At 41.0% G+C, this 18,419-nt stretch overlaps 1 protein-coding gene across 1 annotated transcript in view; it reads right to left on the bottom strand.

The window, feature by feature from the left end:
* Positions 1-5,278: 5,278 nt before the first annotated feature.
* Positions 5,279-18,419, bottom strand: part of LOC124159696 (proline-rich protein 36-like) — an 836,869-nt gene continuing 823,728 nt past the window's right edge. Inside the window, exons 10-17 of the mRNA XM_046535606.1 lie at positions 17,801-18,020; positions 16,789-17,115; positions 15,527-15,996; positions 13,842-14,128; positions 12,840-13,010; positions 10,992-11,024; positions 8,109-8,677; positions 5,279-7,574 (exon numbers count right to left, since the gene is read on the bottom strand). Coding sequence (XP_046391562.1) covers positions 6,290-7,574; positions 8,109-8,677; positions 10,992-11,024; positions 12,840-13,010; positions 13,842-14,128; positions 15,527-15,996; positions 16,789-17,115; positions 17,801-18,020 — 3,362 coding nt within the window. The 3' untranslated portion in view covers positions 5,279-6,289. The remainder of the gene's footprint in view (positions 7,575-8,108; positions 8,678-10,991; positions 11,025-12,839; positions 13,011-13,841; positions 14,129-15,526; positions 15,997-16,788; positions 17,116-17,800; positions 18,021-18,419) is intronic.

The raw sequence follows: 18,419 nt of genomic DNA, 5'->3' as shown, positions 1-18,419 counted from the left end.
AAATCTGCCAATTTATTTGAAAATTTCAATTGGATGTGCCAATATTCAATTGAATTTCCATATATTCAATTGTAATTTGTCACTTTCCAATTGAATGCAATTGCATATTTCCAACATATCTGTATTATCTGTACAACATATCTAATTGATATAGAGGTTAACTGAGAGTCAAACGTGCAATCACGGACAAGAAGTGACATTCCGAGGTGGTGTTATCCTTCTAGTCCATCCACCTTCTGGAAGTTGAGTCGATTTTATTGGCTAAGTTGAGTCGAACCTGCTAACATGCTGCCATCTTTCACGTGCTTGCATCTTCTTTTGACATCCCGGTCAATTTTTGGCCACCATACTTATGAGCATAGCACTGCTGTTTTTTTCACCATTGCAGGGTGCTCTTCATGTGCTAAGTCTGTAACTTGATCTCAGAGACATCCAGGTATGAGCAATCTTTTGTGCCTCAACACTGACTGATCATGCATGCACAGTTCATTTTTTATAAATGTCCTTTCCCTTGGGCTACAACCTTGTCGCGGTGGAAAGGCTTGCGCGTTCCTATGACCCCTAGAGCTGCACTGGCGGGATTGATTCTAAATTATTCCCGGTAGGGCCACCCATGCCAGACAGGTCGAAGGGTAGGAGCCAGACGAAAGGTAGTCCACGTGAAGGTGTCATGTGAAAAATACTGTTGGAATGGAAGTGGGAAACCCTACCAACTATCTCTTCCATGAAAACATGGAGTACAACCAAATGAGCCTCGGAATCTCATCGCCCGGGACCCGTCCGCAAAGGGCGGGTGTCGGGCACGGCAGCAACGTCGGCAAGGTCCTCGGGGTCGTCAACATGTGAAATCCTTGCAGAGACTTATCATCATCATTATCATCAGCAGCAGCAATGAAGAAAGAAGAAAAGAAGACCAAGAAGATGGAGAAGAAGAAGTCGGCTATATATGTAGGGACGTGGAATGTGAGGACAATGATGAGGGTGGGGAAGTTAGAAAATATCAAAAAGGAAATGCATAAAGGGAGGATGGATATCTCAGGATTATGCAAGGTGAAGTGGAGGGATGGGGGGACTATTGGAGTGATGGGTATAGTTATATATAGTGGTGGGGAGGAAAGCCAGCGAGGGGTAGCTTTAGTATTAAACGGGAAGATGGGTAAGCGTGTGGTAGGCATAGACCAGGTAAGCGATAGGATTCTTGTGGTAGAAATTGAGGCGCGGCCCACAAACCTTGTGGTGGTCCAAGTTTACATGCCTACTAGCAATCATAGGGAGGAAGAAGTAGATGAGGTGTATGAACAGCTCGAGGAAATAATTAGAGACACACCGGGTAAGAAAAATCTGGTAGTGATGGGGGACTGGAACGCCTCAGTCGGGGAAGGGAGGGATTGAAACGAAATAGGAGATTTTGGTCTAGGAATACGGAACGACAGGGGAGAGAAAGCAGCAGAATTTTGTAGGAGAAACAAATTATGCATCACAAACACGTGGTTCAATCATCATAAAGGGCGAAGGTACACATGGAAAAGTCCAGGGGATGTGAGGAGATTTCAAATAGACTACATTATGGTAAGACAGAGGTTTAGAAATAGTGTGAAAAACTCGCGCAGCTTCCCTGCAGTGGATGCGGATTCGGACTACAATCTATTGCTCATGAAATGCAGCGTAAGATTCAAAAGACTTATAAGAGTTAGGAAGGCTTAGAAATGGAACTTAGAAGCCCTGAAGGGGAGTATGAGGAGAAAATATCAGTAACTAGTGGACATTAATATGCGGGACATTGACAGCACCAAGACTGTTGAGGAAAGATGGGATAATATTGAAACGGGAATAGTCAAAGCGGCGGAGAAGTCAATTGGTTACGCTGACAGTAGAAGGATAAAGAAGCCGTGGATAACGGAGAACATGATAAGGGAAATGGAGGAGAGGAGGAAGTGGAAGAACGTGGGCACAGAACAGGGCAAAATAATATATAGACAAATTAATAATCGATTACGGGGTGAAACAAAGAGAGCAAGGGAGGCTTGGTGGAAAAGACAGTGTGAGGAAATGGAAAAGTTCCAGAAGGATGGAGAAGTAGGCGCGTTGTACGCCAAAGTGAAGTCGCTATCGGGCGGCAAAAGAGGACAAGCCATGGCTAAAATTAAGGCTAAAGTGGGAGGATACTAACCGAGCGAGAAGAGGTACAGGGTAGATGGAAGGGATTCGTGGAGGACCTGTATGACGGAATGAACAGACCAGAGAGATTGACTCTAGAGGAGGAAAGTGCAGTGGAGGAGGATAATCTTGGGCCGGAGATATTAGATTCGGAAATAGAGAGAGCACTCCGTGATATGAAGGCTAGGAAAGCAGTGGGCGTGGACAATATACCTTGTGAGCTTCTGAAGAATCTAGGGAAGGAAGGTAAGAAAAGGTTTTTCGAATTAGTGCGCAGGATCTATGAGGAAGGATGTTGGCCGGAGGATTTCGTGAAGACGGTCTTAATTCCGCTTCCGAAGAAGAAGAAAGCTGTGGAATGCGGAGATTATAGCACTATCAGCCTAATATCGCACCGGCGAAAGTGGTGCTGAGGATATTGAACAAACAAATGGAGGCGAGGGCAAACGAGTATTTGGGCGAAGATCAGTTTGGTTTCAGAAAAGGGAAGTCAACTCGTGATGCAGTAGCAATAATGAGGTCCCTCGTGGAGAGGAGCCTAGAATATGACCAGGACGTATATGCGTGTTTCGTGGATTTTGAGAAAGCGTTTGATAGGGTGAACTGGGTAAAGTTAATGGATATTCTCAAGAGAATAGGTGTAGATTGGAGGGATAGACGACTGATTCGTAATCTGTATATGGCCCAGACTGCGCAAGTGAGGGTAGCGGACGGAGAATCTGGGTGGGCAAGCATTGGCCGAGGTGTGAGGCTAGGCTCTCCTTTATCGCCGCTGCTCTTTCACGTGTACGCTGAAGAGATGGTAAGGGAAGCGTGGGATGAGTTAGAAGCTGGAATAAAAGTGGGAGGAATGATGTTCAAATCAGTGAGATTCGCGGATGATCAGGCATTGATTAGCCAGTCAGCGAGGGGGCTTCAGGCTCTAGTGGATGCGTTATATGAGCGTTGCGAGGAGTATGGGATGAGGATTAATCATAAGAAAACTAAGGTAATGCGGTTTTGTAAAGCATCACGAGCGAGGAATGTGAGACTCAAGATAAAGGTGGGTGGTGAAAAACTTGAGCAGGTTGAGCAATTCAACTATTTAGGCAGTACGTTAGAGGAAAACGGATACAGTAGTAAGGACATAAGGAAGAGAATCGCATTAGCGAAGGAGGCATTCATGAACAGGAAGGAGCTTCTGAGAGGATCGTTGTGTAAGGGTTTAAAGGAAAGGTTAGTGAAGAGTTTGATCTGGAGTGTAGCTCTCTACGGTGCGGAAACGTGGACACTGAGGAAAGAAGATTGGAGGCATTCGAGATGTGGGTATGGAGAAGAATGGAGAGGGTGAAATGGACGGAGAGGAAAAGGAATGACAAAGTGCTGGATATGGTTGGCGAGGAGAGGCAGCTTTTAGATGTGATACGGAGGAGACAGAAGGTATGAATGGAGTTAGTGCTTAGCGGTGAGGGGATGTTGAAAATGGTGTTAGAGGGTAGAATGTTAGGGAAACAAGGGAGGGGAAGGAAAAGAATAGAATTTTTAGATAGATTGAAAGAGAGTAGGCCTTACAGTGAATTAAAGAAGGTAGTGCTGGAACGAAAGGGAGGCTCCCAGCTCACTTCTTGAATACTCCATGAAAACCTACCATAATCGGTAGAATACTAATAATAATAATATATTCTTAAATTGGCAGGCTACCTGTGTAATAAAATAGAATCCCTTAACCTAGTTATCAGAGGATCAGTCGCCGATGCCTTTAGAATGTCCTCCGATTTCATAACTTTCGGCACTCTATGATTTGCCACCCTATGGATGTGAAGACCCTTGTTGCCTTGGGATGGATTATTTTCATTTTCGACCAATAGGGATAATGCATCTGCGATTTTGGTCTTCTGCAATTGGTGTGCAACCACAAAATTGAAATGCTACAGTCTCAGAACCCACGTTGGAATATATTCGCATGGCCGCAAGTCCTCTTGGATATCATAAACTCAAATGGTCTCTCGTCAGTAGCATAGCCAGGATTTTGAAATGGAGGGGGAGGAAAATTAAGTTTATAGGTATAATAAGTGCCCAAACATTCATGGAAATTATGTTGACAAGTAAAGGAAAGCCGTAGGTTTAAGATGTTTATAATAAATTTTGTAAATCAACGTTTGTATTTTATTTATAATAAACAGAGGTTACTTTCCAAACAGCCCTCATACTGAATAGAAGTAAAAATAAATATTTTAGAAAGTGTGATTTTTCTGGATTGCTTGTAATTGGTGTGATACTTACCTTGTTACCTTACCTTTCTGACCTCATTGTCTTAGGTTTCCTCTATCCAGCAAATGAATCTGCATCAAATTTGTCTTTTTACAGGATTTGTGGAAATGTCAGCTTTAAATACAGTTATACATCACATTGAATGAGATGAAGTAGTGACCCACATGATTAAGGCAGTGGTCAACACCTTAGAGTAGTGATATCTCATGACAATCACGACTGCATTAAAAATAAGCATTGGATTAAGTGGTTTCTTTTCCTTCAGGTGTCTTCCTGAATATACAGTAGGCTCAAAATAGTTTCTTAATCAACTCATAACTCTTCTACGCCCTTCAAATGAACCTAAGAATAGCCATATCTAAAACTCATTTTCAGAAATTTCCCAATGATAAGTTGGCAAGTCATCAAAATGCTTTTCTGTCCCCCTCTGCTAGGTATAGGCAGGTTAAAATATGAATAAATGCCAGTTGTTCATTTAATCTCAAGAAGTTAACATACTGTCAAAGAACAGTGATTAGCAAAAATAGAAATGATTTCATTGGATGATCATACAAACTTTAATTCATCAAAAATTTGAGATTCAAACTAATTTTTCAATTCTATGACATACCCTTAAAGAGTTGTTAAATTAAAGCTAATTTTAAAATTTTTTATTGACCATCCATATTAAATTTTTGCCGACTTCCTTCCATATGCCATCAGAAAAAATTATTTTATAATGTTGCAATAATATTTCAGTTTTAGAAACTCTCAGAATGCCAAAATACCATCAATTCTTGTTATTCAAAGGTTTTAAAGACAGTATGGTTCTTTTGAATGTCATGCGACAGGGAATAAGGATGACAATGAAATAAAAAATTCAAATGCAAAAAACTCTGTCAGAGATAGGTTTTAAACATTCTTTTTGTTTCTACATTTTAGAAACACTATAATACATTGTTTCAAGACCCCTTCACAAAGGATCACGTCAAACCTCATCACTTGTATCCACAAGAGGCCACTGCTTTTCCTCTACAAAAACTTACAACATAGCACATTATCTACAAATGTTTCTTTTTTGTATTAAATAGGAAAATTACAAGAATTGTGACACCAACACTATGATACAAGCTTTTTTTTAAGTTGATTGGAGAGTTGCTGAGGGGTAGCCGAGATAAGGAATCTAATTCCTGAAAATACTGAGGTCCCAACAACGCTTGTATTCATGATCGTTAATAGAATGCTCGCTTTTCCTGCATATGTATATCAAGAGAAATATGAATTACATTTTTCTTTACATGCTCAGATTTGCATAATCTTTTCAATGAAATGTAAAAATGTCTAATTGTATTATGCATTGCCATCCACAAGATCCATGTGATGGAACACAGCCATTTGGGGTAGTGCTTAAATCATTCACACAGTCAAACTCATCCAAATGTCCTCTTCACACACTTGGCAGGGTGAGTATTATCAGAGTTTGGAAGGAAGGGACATGCACTCATTGTTGCCATCCTCACATTTCCCTCTCAATTATTCTCAAAGTGTCAAGCACCTGCCACACAAAAAACTGCAGCACCTATTTCAGAAGCATCTAAAAACTGTTTCACTCTTTTTCTCATTCTATACAAAGGCAATATATTGATCAAAGTCTTCCCATTCCATTAAATTATTCACACTGAAAGACACGTGTATAAAGACAAATAAAAAAGAGTCTTTGCCCAAAATATATTATGAGATTGCTCACTCACGGAGGAGGAAAATGAGTTGATCCATTTCGTCGTCCACCCCCTCCCGAGGCCTCTGACAGCGGGGAGACGGGAGGACCGTCCCTTCCCAGTCAGAGAGGCGTGGCCATCGGGTAGGGTGGCTCTACATAAGAAGGATATTCGCTCATGGCGTACTATCTGGACTGCGGGGATTCCTCCTTCTTGTGGTGTTCTGCCGGCAGACCGTCCATTGGCACCCCTCTAGGTGACACCCCACAGCCTAGCTTGTGAGAGGAACTACCCGAGCCGGGCATTCCAACCGGACTCCTCCCCACTATGTGATTACTTCCCAGGGAATGATGAGAAAGACCCAGGGGGCTTCCGCCTCCACCTAGCCCCACGTGACCAGAGCTCGCTGTTGACCCCTTTCCCCGTGACGAAACCATTGGCCCTGGTGGTGGTGGGACACCAGGGTGCCCCGCACCCACCCCAGTGGGTGGTTGCCCGAGGTGGGCATGGGTTGGGGGAGGGGGCGGGTGTGGAAGACCATGGTGGTGTGGGGGTGGTGGAAATAGACCTGCTGCTGCGGCTGCCGCAGCCAACTGTTCCTCCCTCTCGCGGTACAACACTGCTGTTGATAGGTGACTAAACCGGAGTAAGGGGTCAAACCGGTGGTAAGGGTCCCTGAATGGATCTCCTGGGGGACCTGCAGTATGGGGCCAACCGGCTGCAGCTGCAGCAGCTGCTGCTGCAGCGGCAGCCGCGGCATAATGGGAAGATGGTGGTGGGGGCGGTGCAAGCACCCTACTCCGGTCCAGGAGGGATGATACAGTCGTTGGTGGGGGAGGGAGGGTAGGGGCAGTTTGTCTCGGGGGATATGGCATCCTTGAAGAGTCCCTCGATGGCGTAGATGTGGGAATATGGCTGCTGGGTTGCTGACCTCCCACCACTACTATCTCCTCTTCCTTCACCATTTTGGGTTCCTCCTTCACCTTGACCTCTGGGGAAGTTTTTGACCGGCCGTCAGGGCCCACGTCGCCGTTGGTAACCTGACCTCCACGCACTGGGGACCTATCCCTCATGCCATCCATCATACTCTTCCCTCCCATCAGCCCCGCGGCTGCCTCAATGCTGTGCTGGTGGTGGTGGTGCATGCGTTCCCTCCGCTCCCGCTCCTTCTCCCGTTCCCGCTCGCGTTCTCGCTCCTTCTCTCGTTCTCGCTCACGTTCCCGTTCACGCTCTCTCTCACGTTCCCGTTCGCGCTCCCTCCGACTCTTGTCTTCTTGCTCCCTCCTCTCCCGCTCTCGCTGCTCCCTTTCCCGATGTTCACGTTCCCGATGTTCTCTCTCTCGGTGGTCCCTTTCTCGATGGTCCCTCTCCCGATGGTCCCGTTCCAGCTCTCTCCTGTCCAATGCACTTGGCTCCGGCTTCAAGCCCCAACCAGTATTGGGTGGAAATCCAGGTGGGGTGCGGTGTAGCCTTAAAGAAATGATAGAATTCAGATTAAATATCACTTCATATCCTGTCTTCATACCCTCTAATCTAAGTTAGAAGATTACAGCAATTTTTATATCTTAAAATCTAGTAAATGTAATGGATTAACTACATCTTTCATCGAATACGTATTGAATTCAATGCTATTTTGATCATGTACCATCATCTCAATTGCAATGAGCCAAGTTAATGTTATTGTCTCTTATTTGGAATCACTATGTTAAAGAATAAGAATACTTGAATCACAGATAAAGTCAGAGTATCAACCTTACCAGAATTCTAAAATGAACTTCCACGTGACAAGAATGGATATCTATATGTTCATATGCTTGGGGCAAAAGCCAAAAATTTTCAGATAACTTAGAATTAATGACACAACTACCTTAACCATCAGTTATATGGACCACTAGCAAGGACCAGCTGGAGTAATAAATCTTTCGCAGTACAATGCACATGTGTGAAGATCCCAAATGTTGGGCCTAAATTTAAATATGTATAGCAAAGGAGATAAAAACATACCTTCCCCACTGATCGTGAACTGGCGAGGATAGAGGTGGCAGGCCGAGGGAGGCTAATCCAGCAGCATACGAAGAAGGTGATGACGAAGTTGGCACAACACCAAATCCCGAAGGATACCGCCCAAAGGGCGAACCAGCACATCCAGCAGCAGCCGCAGCTGCGGCAGCACTTGCAGCTGCAGCAGCACTGCCTGGCGTGGGTGGCACCCCTGCCAAGTGATGGCCCAGGAAGGAGGAGGTGTCAAAGGGCCCAGGAGGAGGGGGAGGCCGGGCCCCAGGGCCCCCAAGGAGGGCAGAGAAGGGCCCAGCAGAGGCAGGGGGAAGGTCTGGGTGATGGTGGTGAGGCCGGGGTGGAGGCGGGAGCCCTGGAAACAGGTGATGGTGGTGGTGATGGTGGTTGGGGGGTCGGAGGATGTCTGCCGCACTCGCAGATGCACTTCCCTTCGCTGCTGATGCCGCAGATGCAGCTGAGCTCCCTGTTGAGCCCTTAGACTCAGCTTGTTGCTTCTGCTGGTGGTGGTAGATCTCCCATGCTATGCGAACATGCATCGCATTCCAGCGGCCGGTCTTCTACAGAGAACGAGGAGGAAATGGGACTTAAAATTTAGTTGAGCCAAAAAATGGGCAACAGATGCTACACATATGTTAGACCTAGGTCATTAGTTAGAAGGTAAATACTTAAGGCAGGATGACATATTCCTCACTTAACTTACAATAAGCCATGAGTATTATGATAGTAATGATTTTATTCTATAAAAATACTCATGCCCAAAGGATGATTGGATTGAAATATTCCTCAGAAAACACACTATGATAACTCAAAGTCTCATGTCTTTTAAAAATGGCTCTAATTTCAATCAGCAAATAATGAGCAAGTATATAACAGTTTGTGTACAAATTTTTCAACGTAATTTCATAATAAAATAATTTACTATTTAAAATTCTTAATTTGGATTTCTCTAAATTAAATTTTGTAGCCAAATATCTAAGGACACCTCTATCGTAACAGGCTCAACTTTGTGGAGGTTCATTCTAATAAATAAAAGCGAACAAACTATGTATAAATCCACCAATTTATTTATATGGTACTACTAGTTTCGACGCAGCGGCGTCATCAATAAATTGGTGGATTTATACATAGTTTGTTCTCTTTTATTTATCAAAGGACACATTTAAAAGGTTCATAATGAGCCACAGCGAAAAAAATAATTATATTCCACTGTGGGTAATCTACATTTGGCAGAGGCTACTTTTATTCCCCACCTCATGAAAGCTGTAATATACACTAGGTGTCTCCTTCATTCATCATATCCATTGAGTTATATTTTTCATAAAACAATAAATCACAATACCTATTTCATTTAGTTTTGCTACATCTGAAAAAATACCTTTTAATCTTTAAATGCACTTCAGCAAAGACGGTAAAAGATGTTTAAAATACATCAGGCAATGTTTCCTCTATGGGTGATTTACCAGTTTTAAACAAGAAATTATGACAGCCCCATGTGGGAGGGAGAAATAATACAGAACGACGGATGGTGAATCAATTGGAGACTTTATGAAATAGGAGTCTATTTTTTAACATGCAATGATTAAAATACATGGAGAAATTGATTTCTATTTCCTAGATGAGGTGACTAAGAGTATGTCATTAGTTTGAGAACCTTTTCTTATGCCCTTCAATTGGATACGACTATCTTTCAGTAGCTTTGATTCTATTGATCAAAGAAAGAGGTGAATAATATTCCAACTTCACATCTAATTGTATATTTAAATATTTCATACCTACTGACATTAATAACTTTGATACAATTACTGACAGTGGAAAAACTGATGAAAATTTCACATTATTTATGTAATTGTAAAAATTTCAAGTTCCTTTTCAACAGAGGATAATATTTTTACCAAAAATTTTCACCAAATACTCGTATGGGGTAATAAAAGAATCACTAATGCATCCATTATGATTGCTGCATGGCACACCTAGAACACCACAAATAACAGTGGATCGGTGACACAAATAATATAGATGCTCATGGTATTCTATAACTCTAGGTCATGCATGAGCTCACACAGTAGATTAAAGGAACTGCATCTATAGGTTGGGCTTAAGCATAATCTCAAGTGATAGCATGATTTTATTGCATGAGAGTGCAAATATTTTCATGCATTCAATAGTAAATGACACTTTGAACTGGGCTAAGATTTTCTGAGCTGATCAAAGAAAGAGGTGACAAAGGATGCGGCCAATTATAAAGAGAGAGAAAAATTCAAAATGGGTAAAAGGAAATGTGAATGCCTAGTATTAGCACTCTGAGTTGCTGTGGCAGATATTAAGGAACTCCATGGTTTTCCAAATTGAATCAGAAAAAAGTTTTTATGGCCAGAGGAGGATAAAAATCAAGACCAATTCATGGCATTTTTGGAGTATTCTTTTTGGAGCATACATTAAAGTCTAATCAAAACCTTCCATGAAAGATGCGATATGAAATAATTTCATAAAAAACTAATGATCTTACAATTAATGGTTTCTAGAGGAGCTGAATACATTTCAGCCCTCCTTCACCCATCTCAAAGCAACCAACTGATATCAGATGAATGGAATCATTAAACCACTCACAAATCTGCAGTGGATGAGAGACATTTCTCTATTCATGACCTTCAAAATGGATTCCAAGACATCACAACTAACAAAATAGAGGATTAAGAAATTTATGAGAACTTTTTTTTCATGTTCCCTGTTTTGGATATTTTTACTATATAAATGTTTTTCCTCTGACACATCAGTTTGTTTCTTATGATCCCATTACAACCAACAACCTCAGAAATAACAATGAATTGCTAATATAAATTTAATTTCCCTTTGTGAGCAAAACACACATACCGATGATTTATGTTTTGAGGGTTCCCCAGAGATCTGCAGAGCACAAGGAGTAGGAGAGCAGGGTAGGAGTTCATGAGAAAGAAAAAGATTATTTTTTGTTATTAAGACAGCTAAAGCACAGGGTATTACAAACATACACATGCACACAGGTTATTATAAAACACTTTCCAAAGCAGAATATGCATAAAAAGCAAAAATCAAAGGAGAGTTAATTGGCAAAGCGCAGCCAGATTTTTCAGCAGCTGAAAAGGTAATATTTGAAAGACATATGATGACAATATCATGTTTAAAAACTGCATTAAGATGTACATGCAGGAGTTGTTTGAATGAATGTTTAAACAGCTAAGGATGAAGTTATCCCAGAATGAAAGATTTGTTTGATCCTTTGAAAGCAAATCTGAGTGGAAAAATCCCTGGGAGTTTAAAAGAGTCTTTAATGAGCAAAAAATGAAGTATTAAGGATGGATAACAATCTATCAATCAATATATCAATCTATCTGTAGATCAATAACTAGGTGCTTAGTCAGAGCTGGGAATGAATTGATATCCAAAGCTAGACAACCTCAGAGCTATTGTTATAGGGCTCACTCAAAATTTTATATTATAAGCACCAAATTTAACCAAAGAATCTATTTAGATGACAGTCTATCAGGACAAGACAACATCTTAGGGTCATTGAGTGTTATCCTCAGACCTCCAAAACTAAATTACAAAAGCATTAGACACATATATAAGAATTCCACATTGCCCACTATGAGGGTAAATGGAAATGGGAGATAAAAAAATTGTAATGCAATGGAGACGGAAAAACAGCAATGGCAAATGCTGTATTTCGTATTTATGTTTTCACACCCAGGTATAAATTCATATAAAAAGCTAGGGAATACAATAATAGAGCCATCCATAGAATTGAGGTCTAGGTCCAATTATTAGGTAGGAACGGGAAGCATTATTCCATTCAAAAATGTATAAAAGTAAAAAGTGCATGCAACACCTTTAGCATGTAGGTACATAATTACGTTTGTGTGATAAGGCCAAGAAAAAAAATTAGACAAAACAGTCATCAAATGTAAAAATCTGAAATACCTGGATGACTAAAATGAACCTAGAAAAGATTATTTTTGAAAATATGTCATGGCGAAACCTACGAAATTGATTAAGAAAATGAATAAAAATTGACAGGGGTAAGTGATGTATCAGATTTAACTTCAATCATCAATCCTCCAAGCACCAGATTTCAAAACAAAAAGAAAAGCAGATAAGCTGGTTTTCATCTCATAGTTGATGTAGAGCTAATTGAGAATTCTTATTTGCAAGTCCAATTACATACCTCTATCAAAGAAATAAACTGTACACAGTTTGTGTTAATTTTTAAGCATTACCATCACAGGATTTTCATGCATTCCACGGTAGGGGCTTAGTCACACAAAAATTAGTGCCGTTATTAAAACACATTAGAGCTCTGATTATCCATCCTGATGGAGAAAATGGCTAAACGGATAATTGAAGGACACCAATGATTCATTCCTGATAATATTCATAGCAATTTTTACCATGCCTTCTATCCCTGTTTTCTTTGGATCTGTTGGACCTATTCCATTGAAAAGCTATTTGTTAGCTGGATGGGGGAAGAAAAATTACGAGAGAGAAAGTACAATGGGTTTGAAAGGGAGAAGGTAGTATTTGAGGAGGCTATGTGGCTAAGGATGGATAATCATTTCTCTACTGTATTTGTGCTATGATGCACGCACAATGTATTACAGAAACACACATAAGAACATACAAAATGGAAAAAAGATGCAATTTGAGGCTAAATTTATTAACAACATATTGGTAATCCAAGCATACCTTTGGGGTGAACGGAGTCAAATGGTTAGGAGGGACAAATGACGTCGATGCTCCAAGGGAAGGGTGCAATAAACTTGGAGAGAAACCTGGATACGCAGCTGCTGCAGCCAGCCCCAAATTTTGACGATAAAATGGAGAGTCTACACTTCCCATCTTGGGGATGTCTTTGAACTGATGTTCATAAAAAAGATAAAAAAGTTTTCATTCATTAAAACATTTAAGAATCTACACAAGAATTTCACTGGGAGAAATTTATTATATTACAGTGGTAATGTGTAAGTACCAAAGATATTATGACTATAATAAATATCAAATAAATATTATTTCTGAATTTAAGTATGTAAAAGCTTCAAAAGCATTAATACAGCACGAAAAGTCAGCTCAAGAGATCAGTAAAAGATGAATGACCTCATAAAAGATCAAATGTAAAAACAAATATTCAGCCAACACAAGAAACTAAACACATATATTAGTGCCAATATCATTTAAATTTTCATTTGAATTACTAATGATAACAAATATTTCTTTCCTTCTTTCAACTATCTAAACAATTTTTCCATCGCCTACCTGATCAGAATTACATTAATAAAGGCAGCAATGCATAAAATACTCTAATTTTTTTTTATCCCACCCTCCATTTATTTGATGTTACCCACAAGAAAATTACTAATGCATTATTCAATTCAATCTGGACCACTTAATTGCATCTTTACACAGTTCATTTTATAGCCATCACATAAATCCAGGTTTTAAACAGACAGAACACTCCCTGAATGATAAGGTTTTCATATATTTAACTGCTGCTTCAAGGGGAATACTGCACATGTAGGGCATGAATTGATTCACAAGTTACTGATTTACAACTGTACGTTGCCATGAGACATTTTTGTTGTTGATCCGCAGAGTAAAGAAAAGCCTGAATCATCCAAGGTGTGACTTTGAAGTGGAATTTTCAATGAAATGCACAAGGTACAAGTCATACACGGAAGGTGTTTCACTCACCAGTGGAGGAGGGAAGAGAGAGGAGGCGGAGTGTGGCGTCTGCATGGCACCCAGGTGGTGGTGGTGGCCTGGGTGTGTCGGGGGAGGAGGGGGAGGCGGTGGGGGTGGCAGGAGCGCAGTGGCAGTATGTTGGTGCACGTGGGTGTGCTGGTGCTGATGGTGGTGCATTTCAGTCCGCAAGTAAGGTGATGGGGGCACCACTGATGGTGCTCCAGAAGCTGCCAAGCTCCTCTCTTGAGATGCCAGGAACCTTGAGTCCAGCTCCCGCCTTAGGAGATCTGCTTGATCTGAAGTGAAAAGGAAACAGAAAAGATTTTAGATAACTAAATATAAAATTAAGTTTATGGACATAACGGATAAAGCAATCATGATATTTACATAAAAATATCTGAAGGCCAAAACAATATTTTATTAACTAGAAAACCTGATTTGAATGAGAGTCAGTTTTAAGTTTCATATTATACACTTTTCAAAAAGTATTTTTATTGAAATCATGATTTGAATACTTTGCCCATCAATATACTTTTCCATTCAATTTTAGATATTTTAATTTAATTATGGGACTACATATTAATATAATAAAAAGTAATACAATTGATTTAATGAATAGAAAACAAGCACTTTAAGGAAGAATTCCAGAACAATATGTTTAGCTGGATATTCAATGGAATACTTGACTTGGACAGATGGAAAAGTTCAGTCTTTTAAACATGCTGAATGCAAATTATGATTTTAAAAAATATTGCTGAAAATCAGGACCAACTCTTCTTAAAAAGTCAAATCTACGGAAGCAGACAGCTGAAAGAAGGCCACAGTCATCCAGCTATGAGAGTTTCTGGGATGAGCAAAAAGAAGAAAGTGAAAATTCAGCAAAAGGCAAAACCACTTTGATTTACCATATTTGACGGCATATGAGACGCACTGGCATATAAGACAGACCCTTATTTAGAAGGCCACACACAAGGAAAAAAGTTTCAATAGTCCACGCGACAACACGGTACCAGAATAACTTAAAATGTGGTTTCTTATAGTTCTCAAATTTCGTAAAAGCCAAATAAACAATCATTGACTGCAATTACCGAACATATATTTATAAAGGAAAATTAACAAACGGCTAGCTATTTTGAACATGATATGTAAACTTCAATAATGAATACATGAATGAATGGCAAACAATCGAACATAATACAAAAGAAAGCAGAAACAACAAAAAACACAGATTCTTTTAGTTCTCAAGTTTTTTAAAAGCCAGATAAACAATGCAGACACATAGGCGGGCAAAGCAAAGCAGAAACAAAAGAGGATGGAGCGAGCGCTACTAGTTTCATTTACTTTTTGATGGCAATGGTGTGGTGGCGGAAAGAAACCATTTCAGTTCTCTCTTTTGAGTTATATTTTTGCTGAAAAAAATTTAGTTAAACCTGATAAAATAATTATGGCGGATGTAGAAAAAGTTACGTGTGTCTAGACCTTTATCCAGGCGAAAAATAGCATTCAGTATTGAAAGTTAACCTGTGGCCTTCAAGTATAAGATGCAGGTAACTTTTTTGAGACCAAATTTAGGAAAAAAAGAGCGTCTTATAAGCCGTCAAATACAGTATATGATCAACATGCTGGGAGAGACATGCACCAAATTAAATTCCACATTGAACATGTTTCACATCCAAAATAATGCAGACTCTTACTTGATTGGAAGAGTGACTCGGCTGAGAATGGAGTTGTTCCTGATCCAGGAAGGGGGAGGGGAGGAGGCGGCGCCGGTGCCACGCCTGCCGCACCAGGGAGTGGACTGGTGCCTGCAACCACGGGCGGCAGCGAGTGAGGCACAAACATGGGCGCCGCAGACACTGCCGAGGCGTGGGTTGATGGGGTGGTCTGGGGTGCCGGTGACACCCTGGGTGCTCCCCCTGCCAGGGTCGTGATGGGCTGACCTGCCCCGGCACTGCTTCGCCCACTCCCCGTTGCTGAGGGTTGCGACGAGAAGTGGGGGGAGTGGGATGGGTGGTGATGGGAAGGGTGCTGGTGTGGGGCGTGGGGGTGGGGGTGCGGGGAGGCGTGGTGGGACGAGGGCGCAGGAGGAGGGGTAGGCCTTGGGCCAGACGTCGCCGGGGACAGGGCCGGGCCTCCAATGTTTCCCAGCGGACCACTTGGAGAGCTGCAGATGGAAAAGTAAGGAAATATTGTAAATTGATGTCAAGGCAAATACAGCAGGATCAAATTAGGTATCACGATAAACATACATCTATGACTTTGGTTACTCAATTCATTAGTACTTATACAGTTCCCCAATTGTTCTTTCACTTTAACATTCGCTTATTTTATTTATTACCACACCACCATAAACAGCACTTATTGACCTTTAGATTGGAGAGTTCATAACATTTAGCAATTAAATGTACACAAAAATCTATTCCCTGGATGAGAGTAACCTAGCCAGGCTGAACTCGAAATTCGGTTTGGCAGGTGAGGACTTTATCCTGCCGCCACTGAGGCCAGCAAGATACTAGATTTTAAAAAAATATGACTTTCTCATTCATTTCAATAGAGAAAATGCTTAACCCCAGCATGCCAACACAAATTGATTTTCTCATAATTAAAACCATTAATTTGTGTGGGCACGCAAGGGTAATGTTTTGTCTCTACTAACAATAAGATTAATGTGAAAGTCATTGAGTTTGAATCTCATCCTGGTCATTTTTCACTATTCCAACCATTATTAGGTGAGTCATTTATTATTGTTTAAATAAAAAATTAGCAAATTTTGAGCTGTAATGAGCCCCATTCCAAGTTCAAAAGGTAATACATTGTTAAAAAAAATTTTCATCAATGACCAGGAATGAGGTTCCACTGTAGCAATACTGATAATAATATCATATAGCTTACTGATACACACCCAAAAATGCACAAACGACTAATCTGCAATAATGCAAAAGCAAAAAGATCTCACCTGACTGACCAGGACGTAGGGGCAGAGGAAGATGAGGACGAGGGTGGTGTAGGGTGCGTAGATAGAGAGGGTGCTGAGGGGCCTTTGCCGAGAGCACCAAAGGCGAGACCAGTTGGGGGTCCACCAGCAGCCACAGGCCCCATGCCTGCACTGCCGCCAGTGGCCGTGGCAGCGGCTGCACCTCCTCCTCCCATGCCGAAGAGCGGGGATGCTGCGCTTCGAGAGGGTGCTAAAGAAGTGGCCAGGGGCCCTACAGATGAGATACTGGCACCATTGTTGCTGACGGGTGTCACACTGCTACCGCGACTTAGGCTGCTGACATTACTGCTGCAGAAGACAGAGTTGGATAAACATTTAAAGGGTGAACTTTGTTTTCTTTCCCATCTCCAGAGTCATGGAGTATTACCATGTCAATGTGGAAGACCATTTCACAAACAAATGAATAAGAACGAAATCATCACACTGTTTATATTCTTATGAAAGTAAGTTTCTCCTTGGGATCTTTTACTCTAATGCCTAACACTTTGAGAGAGATTTGGATAGAAAATTTTTCCAGACAAGCAACATTGTTTCCATATGGGTGGTACTAAAATAGGGACATATGCATCACTTGGTATCTAAACTTTAGCCACTATTGAAATTACAACAACTGAATATATTTAAGGATTTGTTAAAAGAAAAACATTTCATACGAATGGTAATTAATATAAACATCACACCATTTCATTCATTTCCTATGGCATAATGTGAAGACAAACCGAAATGAAAACACCGTGAGGAATTGAACACCAAGGCTATAGCCAGAAAAATTTCAAAGGGCAGAGTGGTTTACTCTGAGGGGGAATGTATTTTGGAGGGTGCCTTTGGAAAAAAGACAAACTACATTCAAGGAAAGGTTTGAACCCCTAAATGCTCTTCCACTTGTTAATATATAGAATGTATTTCACTGAAGATTTTTCGTGAATAATTCCTTTTTTTCTTAATATGTAAGTACTATAGACACCACGCTAACCTGTAGGAGTCCCTTTCCCGAGTTGGGCTGTGTCCTCGAGGAGAGTGGCTGCCGCTACGCCCCGTCGAGCTCAGCACAGAAGATGGCAGTACCCCTTGGGCCAATGGCGTTGAGAGGGAGTGCAGGTGCGAGGCAGTGGTGGTGGTGGTGGCCGTGGGTGAAGGGGGCGATGCACGCGTCACCGTGGGGCCCGTGGTCGTCGTGGCAATAGGCGTAGAGGCTGATGGAGAGGTGATAAATCAAGAAAATATTATTAACCACGCCATGGATGGACATATAATTTTCAATATTATTAGAAGTGACTACCATTTACTATTTTGTATTTTCATACGTCATAGTCTACAGAATACATGAAAATATCTGCAATGTTATAACCATGTCTGAAATGAGGGACTTAGGTGCATTTACAAGGTACTTAAGAGAAATCTTTTAGAGACCTTCTTTTATATGGCAAGGAAAAACAACAAAGAAGCTCTATGTGTTATAGGGAAGTTAGAGTACTTAGAATTAATTATTAACAGATATCCAAATTACAGCTACTTTCCTTCCTTCTTGGCTTCATTAGGAAACATTAAAATGAGCTTCTCTAGACATGTTTTTTTTAAATGGTCATTGCTGA

This window comes from Ischnura elegans, chromosome 5 (genome assembly GCF_921293095.1).
Source record: "Ischnura elegans chromosome 5, ioIscEleg1.1, whole genome shotgun sequence".
Lineage (NCBI taxonomy): Eukaryota > Metazoa > Arthropoda > Insecta > Odonata > Coenagrionidae > Ischnura > Ischnura elegans.
This window is presented reverse-complemented; position numbering and strand designations above follow the sequence as displayed.